Here is a 12,144-nt window from a genome sequence, read left to right on the forward strand (position 1 = left end):
ATCACATAACAAAACTTGTGATCATAAAAAATTGAGAGATTCAATGCCTTCTAAATTAGATTTCTGGAAATAAAGAAGGAAAACACCATAGGAGCAAACAGCCTGCATACAAAGTCCGAAGTTCTAATATCTGAAACACACACAGAAGAAATCAGGCACAAGGACTTAGTAAGTTTAGCTGAGATGGCTTTCAGAGACCCAATCAATTGTCCGGGCAACTGTAGAGCAGATCTAGCATTAAGCTAATGGCCTACATATTGAAATGTTAAGAGACATTTATGAGAACCACAGCCTTGTAGTTCTGTTTAGACATTTATAAAAACGTGGCTAAAGATTGAATGCAAGAATTCCTCAAACATATGACTGGATTCACTGTGGAAGAGGTGATTAGGAAATATAATCATTCACTGTCCGCATTAAATGAAAAGGAACAAAATAACTTATGATACATTGCACATGTGCATCACATAAAAACATATCGTGGAAGCTCAGAGAGCCTGGAAGAAAGTTCCATCAGATGTTAGAAATCAAAATGTAAATAACTCCAGTAAAGAGAATAAATAGCAATAACTGATGCCAAAAGATTATTCTCTTCAAAGCAGATCAGAGAAGCAGAGAATGTGGCTAGAGAATTTCCCAGAACTCTAAAGGCTATTGCTGACCTGAGTAGTACAAACGCAGCAAAGGTATGTACAGTGGGATATTATGAATAACTTCAAACGTATAAGAACAATAAAATCATACACCAAATGAAACAGCTCAACATAGCAATAACTCACTTAGCTGAAAAGGATGAAGCAATTTTGTTGGTGATTTGAGACAAACTAACTACAAAGCAGTCACTCTTTCGATGGTACTCTTGACAAAGCAATTTAGCAACTTGCAAGGCTCATACTTGACCCTCCAAATTGAATGTGGATAAAGTGTAGATTGTTCTGCCTACTTTTGTTGAAATGATAAAATAATGCTTCAGTTAAAATTTCTTCCCAGTCAATTTGAGGGGGAGCCTCGATAAAACCACCCATTAAAAAGAAATGTTTTGAACCCATGTATCCAGGGAATTTTGGATTATCATCTAATGTATTTTTTGGAATTAAGGCAGTAAAGTTTTTGGATCAATAGATGCACAGAATCTGCCATTCTTGGCATTTTGATAAATTTGTTTAAAATTCTAAATAATTAAGGCCCAGTTTTCTTAATGCTTTTGGACTTATCATATGCTTTCAACATCCTAACTGCCAAATCCTTTTTAAATTGTTAGTATATGAGGCCGCCTGTAGTATGTGCTGGGTGGAAAGATAAATACTTCATTGAGCAATTTATAAAAATCATTACAATAGTGTGGCGGATTCTTCAGCAGGTAGTATATAAAATGTATATTAATTGACTCATAAACAAAAACAGTAAAAAAAAAAAAAAAAGACAGAATTAAAGAAAGTACTTTTAAAAAGGACCATCTTCCTCTAGTGCAGAGGTCTTCAAACTGGGGGGCGGGCCCCCCTAGGGGGGCCTCAAGTGATCCCAGGGGGGGGCCCAGACTCTGGCCAAAATAAATATTATACAGATAACAGGCCTTTGTTTTAAGCAGAAGCATGTTATATCAGTTTTAAAAAGGTAACAGTACTTAACTGCAATGTTTAAATAGGTTTAGACATATTTAAACATTGCCATGTTTATAAAATAATTGTGAAAAATTCTGAGGGGGGGCCCAATGATTTTTATTTTTCAAATGGGGGGGCGTGGCATAAAAAAGTTTGGAGACCTCTGCGTCTAGTGCCTAAAGTGCACCTATGGCCTCTGGTAGGAATTTCAGCTGTGAGGCCCAGGTCAAGTACAAAATTCTTAGCCGCATATTGATATAAAAAGCTTCCAATGGCAGAGGTACTGGCTGATGTCTAGGGCCATTGGGGTGCTATATTCCTCCATATGCTGCTGTACTTTGATGACCATTTTTCACACTCTTAAAGGGAGTGCTTGATTTTTGGAAAGAGACCGCCTTGGCTTCTGGAAATGTTTTGACTCCAAGACCCCAATATAGTGAAAGTGTTATTGGCGGCATATTTATGCAGATGGCCTGCAGCAGCAGTACTACTTTATAACCTCTGGGACTGACTGTGACACATGCAGAGTTGTAAAGAGCCTTTAAGGAATTAAAAAAATCGAGCCGCTAGCTGAGTTGATTCCCCTTTCAAGCGGGCCTGCATGGTATCATGGCAAGTCCTGATGTTAAGTAGTCGCCACATTAGTAGCAGCTTTTCACAGATACAGAGGTTGTGGGACAGGGATTCCTCTCCCTTCGAACAAAATCTGCATTGCCTGTTGTCATCATCAAGTTCCCTACGGCCATACCAATAAGCTTTTAAGGAGATTAGACCGAATCTTAATCTCATCAGCTGTTTTTTCATATCCTTGCCAAGAGGTTATGAGAGATAGGTTGAGGGAATGCCTTGTGCATACAATATTACTGCCTAGCTTCCGTGTGCTTTATTCTTCAGAGCTTTACATCCTGTTTCCTTGATATTAGTTTTGCTTGTTTGACCAGCATCGTTGATACTAAGGCCGCAGGATGATCACTTGTCCAGATCTCTCTAGCCTCCATTTCATTCAGTGCGATGTTCAGGTACTGTCCCAGCTGGTCTGAGGGGTGTTTATCACTTCCCAGAATGCATGTTTTAGTGTATCATTCTTCGCTTGGTTGGCTTTGAGGCAGTACGCTGGAAATATTGTCTTCCGTATCAAATGCTGCAAGGACAGTCTGAATTCTAACTAAATTTAGGCATGTGAGGTACAGTCTGGTAGGGAGACAATTCTTCTATAGCAGGTGGATTGAGCCCTATCTAGCCAGTTTGCCAGCTTATTTCTAAATATCATTGCTCCATATGAGATAGTAGGTGGGATCTTGCAGCCGATCACTCTTTGGAGGGTCGTAAATCTTGATTCACCATTGATTTTTGTAGTTTTTTTAAATGCCCACATCAGAAAATTTGCTTCCGCCTGCTGGGCCTGGATGGCAGGCGCCTGCAGTCCAAGCATACCTCCGACAGGGTCGATGCTACTTCCGCCTTGTTAACATCAAAGCAGCAAGAGTGAACAATTGGAACTAAGACAGCAGAGAACCCTATTCTAGTTGAGAGGTTCTCAGACATGTTGTTTGTCTTTTTTAATATACATATATATTATCCCCCTTCATGTCCTGTTCAGGATTCTTGGGTAGTCTCGACACAGAGGAAATCTTTCCACTGACTGACCATACGAAGAAGGATATTGAATTTATCAAATAAACATTAAAAGAGATCCAAACCAAATACCAACATGTACAAACACCAATCGTCTCTGCCACAAGTAAAACAGTTTCTCTTGGTGGAACTGACCATTCCCTTTAAATGGCTCAAGTCAACTACTACATGTTTAGGGAAGACGGAAAAACAGTTCCTGAGAATGTCAAGAGCAAAACTTTGGACATTTTCCTAGATGTATGGCTGTCCTTCGATGAGCAAGTAAACTCCTTTATTTATTCATCTAGTTATCATCTAAACCTAAAAAGTTCACATTATCTCCTGTCAGAATACGAAAAGTGTATTATTGCTATTCAAATAATGTGTGCAAAATAAATTATATAAATGCCAGTCTTATTGGGACCTCTTGGCAGAATTTTAGTAAGCTACAGATCCTTCATGACACAACAGCTTTGGCTTTTAAAGACCTTCCTTGAAGACTTCACATATGCCAGAATCTCAAAGATATGCAGTGACTGAAGGGGTCAAAGTTTAGACGTGTGCCACAGACACCAGGATACTTGAAATTGTTGATAAACAATATCAACCAACCCGATCATTATATTCTAGTATTCAGAACTTGTTTCAGGTATCTACTATTAATAGCATCAGAACTATTTGGAAGACTTTACCATGTCAGGAGGGTTACACTTTGACAGGCAGGTTACCCCATCAAAAGGGTAGTGGCTGTCCAGGCCTCTGTGTTTAGAATACTAGTCACTATAATGCACCTATATTAGAGTAGACACAACATTTACCACATTTGAGTAACTGCTCTAAATAAGCATCTAAATTCTATACAATAATTGTGGAATGAACAACACTGAATGAACCATAAGTGTTTTTCCAGGTTAGGAATGAGATATTGCAACATAAACCAGGCCGCACTTTACTGGTGTTGTGGGGTTAAATGTTGAGGGATTACTGTGCCCGTGTGAGCTTGCTGGGTTCCTGAAGCAAGCAAGTTATAGTGATCTTATTCTGTATTGTAGATATAGGTTGAGTTTCAGATTTCTCGAAACGAGCATTGGATCTTTTCAGTGGTATTACCCCCTCCCACGGACCCTAGAGTTGACATTCTATCTGGAGGTTCCCAGCCGCCATGAGGCAGGAAAGAGCCATCACATTGATACTTCTGAGAGGAAGAGGAGACCGCCTTATGCAAGCAGCCCCTCACCAGTGTAACCCTTCCACCTGGTAAACCCCCTAATCCTGCCTGCATCTCCTAGCTCTCGCTGCTTGATACCCCTCCCTGTGCCCCCAACCAGTTGCTTTGCAGGTAGGTTCGTGCTTTATATAAATTTTTAAACACACAGTTCAGTGATTTAAAAAAAAAAAGTGTTGCATGGGACTGACCGCGCGAAACAGCTGAATATTCATAAGAGACTGTATTCGCCACGATTCCAGTTATATCGGTCAATTATGAAACGTGGTTTCCTGCTGTGCTGTTTACTTCTCACGACACCCGTGGAAATAAAAGATACGCTATTATTTGATTTACTGAAAAGCTTTCGTTTCCAGACACTAGACTAGTTTCGGCTGTGGCGTCTGCAGGTAACAAAGATTTGTAACCTGAGGGGGGTCCCCGTCTGATCTTGCTTTTACAGCCCCTGCTCTGGACGTGGACTGGCAGAACAACACTACCTTCGCATCCTGCAGTACCGACATGTGCATTCATGTGTGCCGGCTCGGAGCTGACCGCCCGGTGAAAACATTTCAAGGACACACAGTAAGTGACCCAGGCTGGTTTCATCCAGCTGAAGAGCACGACTAGCATTTGATTCAGCAGAGATGTACTCGCTTCCTGTCATGCTGCATGCACGTTAAACATAAAGGCCTTGCGCTTTACATCAACCCTAGATACACTACAAGTGATTTGTGTTTGTGGTTCATGCAGTCGCTGTGCAGTGGCACATAGAAAGTCACTGGCAGATTCTCACTGCAACACTCACTGGAACACAGGCAAACCAGAAGGCATCATTTCGACTTCGCCTGTTTACCTGCATGCCCAAACACAGTCCTGCCAACTCACAAGACGTCACCATGTGTTGCACATTATCCAGTCTGTTCAAATGGTCTGCTGATGATGAGCTGATACCACCTGGTGGGAGACAACATAAGCTGGAAACCCCTTCACTGAGTGGGTTTGCAGCTCCTGTGTCAAGGACAGTAGTAGCCTTGGAAAGGTTTGTTTGCTTTTATTGGGTGGGCGCCTGGGGTATGGAAGACGGTAGAGTGGCGTTCTGGTAGTGTTTGAGAGGGCTCATGCCCACATGACCCTGGCACCTGGCCAGGCCCTCATAGCTGGTGAGAGTAATGGGCTCAAGGACCAGCCGCAATCCTGAAGACCCAACCCTCTCCTCTCACACAGATTTTTTTCAAAGTTGGCAGGTCAGCAAGGTAAACATGGTCTCTAAATTTACCTGTTACTGAACTTACAGCACAAATCTGTTGTAGATCCACGTGCTGTGAATGCGCATGCCGTTTAGTGGTTGAATCAGAACGTTTTGTTAATGTGCCTTGGTGTCAGCACCATTTTCCCTTTGTTTTTTCTCTTCTTTTGCATTCGCTTATGAAGTGTAGGCGCTTTCAGTCCCAGTTTATGGTAAAGAAATGTTCATGATTACTTTTCCACTGTTGTGGATGCCAACTTTTTGTTCTCTCCTTGTCATTGTACAAACAGACTTTTTATGACTGCACTTTAAAAAAAAAAAAATCCACTGTATGTTCACAAAGTGTGTTGAAATGTGAAAGGTCTGGCAAAGAGTAATGCTTGGGTTTACATCTGGCTTATAGCTTACTTCCACGTCCCATTTACCTGCTGAGCTGCTGAGTCACCTCATGAGGATCTTGCATATTAAGATCTTCATACAAGACTATAAATTATGCCTAATACCGATGCCCAAACACCAATGGCGGCCGCCGCATATCTCAAGGGGAGGGGCAGGGGGAGCAGGGAAGGGTCCATATTAAAAAAAAAAAAAACAACAAAAAAAACGTACCTTTCCGATGCCAGCCACCTCACTTCTGTTCCCTCTCAGTGGTGTCCCACTAGTCTCTGGGACACCAGCAGAGACTCCCCCATTCAGTCATGGCACTCCTCTCATGCTAAACATAGCATAAGAGCAGCACCTGGATCGGTCTGAGCAGCTTGGTCTGCTGCTGAGACACTGCATTGGAGAAACCTGAGTGTGCATGTGTGTTTGGCTGGCATGAGACAGCCGGCAAAACTGACATTCGCACTTAAGTGCACTTCACTCCCCCTCCCCTCACACCCCTCTCATGGCACAGCCCCTCCCTGCACATGATGCTGGCTGAGCTAGCATCTGAAAAATAAAACAATAGTAAGCTATTGCTTTATTTTTTAGCTGCTGCTTTAGCCGGGGGTTAGGGGGCGATGCTCCTTTGCCATTGCAAAGGAGCCACACTTGCCAAACACTACTTTAGCAAGAACCTGAAGAATAAAAGTTTAGCATATTTAACTGAGGCATCACCCAACTCACAAATTGTGAACTTTGAGCAGCACTAGAAAATTTCACGCAGACTGAATGTTAGAAATGGGGTCTATAGTTTCCAGAGGTATACACTCTTGTCCAAGTAGGGACCACAATACTAGACAGGGTTAGTCACAACACAATCCCAATCATCCTGTGCCTATCCTATGGTATCTTGGCACTGAGCAGTCAGACTTAACTTAGAAGGCAATGTGTAAAGTATTTGTGTTATAAATCATTCAGTAACACAGTGAAAACACCACAAAAATACACCACACAGGCATATAAAAATTGATAATATATATTTGAATAAAATACTGCTGAAACAATGAAACTCCAATTTACACAAGCAAAGTTATGAATTTTTAAAGATGAAATCCAACTAAAGCACCTAGAAAACACAATAGCTCCAACTGGGGCTATCACAGCATCGTTGATGGAGTCAATCCCAACAATCTGACACCACTGGTGCCAGTCATGGAGTAGCATGGACCCCAAGGTACAGTACTTTGTGAAATTGGAGCAAATGAAAAGCAAGTGTGCTGAACGATGTCGGAGAGAGGCGTCACTGGAGTTGGTGAGGCGTCGGTCCCTTACGGCGTCCGGGGAAAGGGGCGTTGGTTCCGCACTGCGAAGCAGGTGGAGGTGAAGCGTTGATCCTGTCCGTATGCAGAGGCAGATGATACTTTGTCTTAGAGATGCGTCGATCCTTTGTGACCCGACGGGGAAGCTGTTTCCTGTCCGCCAGGATGTGGTGTCGAATTCACAGGGCTGTGATGACCCTGTGTGATGTAAGCAGAGTTGCAGCAACGTCAGACTTGCGTTGCGGGCCACGGTTGTTGTGTGCAGCAAGGTTCATGAAGCGGGAGCAGGCTGCGGCATCGCTGGCTTCGCTTTGAAGTTGCTGAATTCGGTGTACTAGCAAAAAACTGGCAGTGGAGGTCTTTGTAGTCCCTGAGACTCCAAAATGGGAGGCAAGCTCAATCCAAGCCCTTGCAGAGCACTTTTGGGGGAATGTAGAGCCCTTTCAGCACAGTCAGGGGCCATCAGGGCAGCAGTCCTTTGCAGCAAAGCAGTCCAGTGAGTCGTTTGGGCAGGCAGGTGGGTCTTCTGACAGAGTTCAGGTGCAAGTCTAGAAAGTGTCTGAGTTGTTGGAGTCAGAGACCCAGTTTACATACCCAAAGATGCCTTTGAAGTGCAGTAGACTTCGAAGAGTGGTTTTGAAGTGCACAAGTTCCCCTTTCAGCCCAGTCCTGTTTGACAAGGTCCCAGTGGGGGATTATCAGTCCATTGTGTGAGGGCAGGTCACTAGGATTTTGAAATGTTAGTGTCAGGCCCTCCACCCTTCCAGTCCAGGAAGACCCATTCAGAATGCAGATGAACGCAGATGTGACTGAGCATTTGTGGTTATCTGGGGGAAATGCACAAGGAGCTGTCAACCAGCACAGATCGGACGTAAGGAACAGAGGGTTTGAAGTGCAGAGAAATGCTCATTTTCTAAACGTGGCATTTCTAAATTAGTAATATAAAATCTATCCTCACCAATAAGCAGGACTTCCTATTACCATTCTGGCCATACTAAATATAACCTTGTTACCCCTTTCAGATCAGAATCTACCACTCAAAAAATATATGAGGGCAGTCCTAATGCAAGGCTATGAAAGGAGAAGGCCTCACAGTAGTGGAAAACAAATGTAGGATTTTCACTACCAGGACATATAAAACACATATGTACATGTCCTGCCTTTTACCTACATAGTACCCTGCCCTGTGGGATACCTAGGGCCTACCTTAGGGGTGACATATGTAGAAAAAGAAGGGGAGTTTAAGGCTTGGAAAGTACTTTTAAATGCCTAGTCGAAGTGGCAGTGAAACTGCACACACAGGCCTTGCATTGGCAGGCCTGAAGCATTGTTAAGCGGCTACTTATGTGGGGGGCACAATCAGTGCTGCGGGCCCACTAGTAGCATTTAATTTGCGGGCCCTGGGCACATTTAGGGCACTTTACTAGGGAATTATAAGTAAATCAAGTTTGCCAAATGGGGAAAAATCACTGTTACCAAGTTTGAGGTAGACAGCATATGCACTTCAGCACTGGTTAGCAGTGGTAAAGTGTGCAGAGTCCTAAAACCAGCAAAAACAGAGTCAGTTAAGTTAAGTCATTTTTGTGACACTTTAAATCATAATGGTTACTCCTCTGAAATCTGTTCGGATGAAAAACGTTTGCATTGAAAAAAATGACATTTATATTCATTGGAACATCGTAATTTTGCAGGTTTTTTTTTAATTTTATAAAATACTATTTTAAAATATTTAGCGACCTATCCAGTGCCTCAGTGACCCACATTTCTAATCTGAACCAACATATTGAATGTAAACCTGTTCAAACTGTAATCCAAATCCTTATCACAACCATCACCTTTTTGTTAACCTGTTCCTAAATTGTTAACATATCCTTAACCTAACTCTGAGGCTGAAACTAGCCCTACTGCATACTGATACTGCAACCTGACCCTCTCCCTATAACTAATAACCTTAAATCTTATCCTAACACTAACCCAAACCTGATTCTATAAGTAACTTTAAAGCTTTCCCTTATATTAACATGTTTATAATCTTGTCCTTAGTGCTCATCATTGCCCTGATGCTAATCTTTATCCAACTCTAAATCTAATCATGCCCCTACCTTCATCCCTTTACTTGGCCTCTTACTTCACCTTATTGTCCTACGATTTCTGAAATATATTGCTCTCATATGTACACCTCGAATTGTCTTTTCTAGCAAAATGTTCTTCCAGTTAGATATTTTTTTGGAATGTGTTTTCTCTGAATTGTACTGGAATTAAACAGCAGGATGGTGGCAATTAAAGGACACAAGTCCAGACTGAAAACTTGAAAGTCTGAACCTATCACATGAAGACATTTTTTGCTTTTGGAGAGCAAGTAGGCCTTCCCTTCAGGCTACTCTGCTTGTACATTGATACCTAAGCATCAACATCACTCTTGTTACGATAGTATGTGTTGTTGAGTAAAACTGTACAAGCTGAACATCATTTAATTGGTGCACAACGTGTTATTGGGAGGAGGTGAGTTATATTCTATTCCATTTGGCATCATTATTATTTATGATAATAGATTGGTTCACGCCACCCTACATGCAATGGTACGGTCACCCTAAGAAGTCTGTGAATCAGGAGTTCTATATGACAGTTGGAGCAGTTAGGCTGCTGTAACGAGTCCATACTAGCAACTGATGCTAATTCGATAGGATTGTGGGCCACTTGAAATCAATGGGTAGATGGCAAAGAAAAAGAGATTGCATATGTGTCTAGATCTCTTAAAGAGATCCAGCAGGCCAAACAGGCTTTAGACTAGGGAGTAGCACTGAACCTGCCTTGCTAGAAGCCACCAAGGAACTCTGAGCCATTCTGGATCAAGGTGGCTCAGATGCCATGATAATGTTAGATCTAACTGTGGCTTTGGACACCGTCACACGTGTGACCCTCATTCAGAATATGAAGGAAGTTGAATTAGTAGGGTAGCTATAAAGTGGTTAAAAGTGTTTCTAAAAAAGAGAAGTGGCCATGTTTGCAAAGGCGCTTTTGCCTCTGCGGACTACCCTCTAGATTGCGTAATCCCTTGCGGCTCTTCATTGAGCCCCCACACTTCTCAATATATATATATATATATGTACTCCCCCTGGGAGAAATTGTTTGTGCAGACAACTTAGCCTTTGTGTCGTATGCAAAAGACTCACATACTATCATGGCTCTTACATTTGTAGCCAGTAGAACCTCCACCCAACTGAACTACTGTTTAAAGGAGGTCACAGCCTGTATGTCCTCAAGCAATCTAAAACTGAATGGTGAAAAAACAGAAGTTCTTGTGGTGGGGATCATACAGGCCCAGAATCTGGCAGGATCATGTTTTTGGATTCTGAGAACTCTCAGAAAATTGCTATACCTGCTGCCATCATCTACCAGGAGAGTGATCGTACAGGGACTAATTGGATCACGGCTTGGTAATGGAAACTTCCTCTATATAGCGAGCCTAAAATATGTTATCAAAAGTCTTCAAGTGGTACAGAATACTGCGGCCCAGATTCTTTTTAAAACTTCCAAATACCAATCAGCTAGTTAAGCCTTGGCAGCACTGAATTGGCTGCCTATTGAAAAAAAGAGCTCAGTTTAGGGTTCTCTGCATTTCATATCAGATGATACAGGGAGGGAAGAGGCCCTCCTATCATGCAGAAATTAATCTCCCCCTGTGTCCGTAGAGCTCCTTATGGCACCTGAAATTAGCAGAGCAAGAAGCGGAGGCCACTCATTTGCATACATTCTCCCAAAACTGTGGAACACTGTCCCCATTTGTGTACTTTCTCCCATCATTGTGGAACACTCTCCCTATCGCCCTCAGAATCCAACAATTAGAAGCCACTTTAGGAAACCTCTCGAAACCCATTTGTTCAAAAGCCCAGGATTAATCTGAAGTACATCTCAGGTATGCAGCGGGTGTGGTTGTGAACAGCGCTGGAAGGCCCTGTCTGGGTAGCCATGCGCTCTACACAAACATCAGAATAGAATACAATACAATAGAATACAATACAGTAGGTGTGCAGATCAACCACACTGTTGTAGAAAGAGAAGCATTAGCCTGTTATTGGGTCATAAATAATTTCAAGTTATTTTCTTTTGGGGGTGGCCATTTAAAATGAGAATTGACCATAAACCTTTAGTTCACGCTTTCACCACAAATGGGTTTGAGCACACCACTGCCTGCTTTACCATATGGTCTCTAGGTTTGGAACATTTCAATTTAACGTAATGGCAAATTGTCTTCCCAGAGTACCTATTTAAAGTGACAATATCATCAGTGAGAGACCTGTTGTTGTAGTACTTTCAGTTGTGTCCAATGATATGAATCAAGAATGGAAAAGAAAATTCAGATGAAGATAACCAACTCAGCACAGCTAAAGAATGTATAAAGAATGGATGACCTACCTAGAAACCTGAAATTGAAGAACAAAACCCTGTGGGAGTTAAACAATGAAATGAGTGTGCCTGATAAGAAATGTACTTAGAGATTCAGACAGTGTACCACCAGTAGGCCTCTGTAATGATATTATAGATATAGCCCATGCAGGTATCTTTGTAGAAGTTTGACAAAGGGTTGAGTAAGAGAACACCTTTGATAGTCAGGCATGTATGCCACTGTTGGGTTAAAAGTGAGTCATTGCTGGGTATGCACAACTAGTGACAAAGTCAAAGTTACATGCAAAGCTCCCGTATCTGTACGAGATAGGCCCATGTGTAAAATTGCATTCAACATTATTAGACAAATAAAACGTGCATCTATGTGTGCTGCATTTATTTTTG

The 12,144-nt window shown here is 42.1% G+C and overlaps 1 protein-coding gene across 5 annotated transcripts in view; it reads left to right on the forward strand.

Moving 5' to 3' along the window:
* Positions 1-12,144, forward strand: part of LOC138250278 (F-box-like/WD repeat-containing protein TBL1X) — a 690,394-nt gene that overhangs the window by 625,403 nt on the left and 52,847 nt on the right. For all 5 annotated transcript variants that reach the window (XM_069204996.1, XM_069204999.1, XM_069204997.1 and 2 more), the window contains one exon: positions 4,883-5,004. In XM_069204996.1, coding sequence (XP_069061097.1) covers positions 4,883-5,004 — 122 coding nt within the window. The remainder of the gene's footprint in view (positions 1-4,882; positions 5,005-12,144) is intronic.

Source organism: Pleurodeles waltl, chromosome 8 (assembly GCF_031143425.1).
Source record: "Pleurodeles waltl isolate 20211129_DDA chromosome 8, aPleWal1.hap1.20221129, whole genome shotgun sequence".
Classification (NCBI taxonomy): Eukaryota; Metazoa; Chordata; class Amphibia; order Caudata; family Salamandridae; genus Pleurodeles; species Pleurodeles waltl.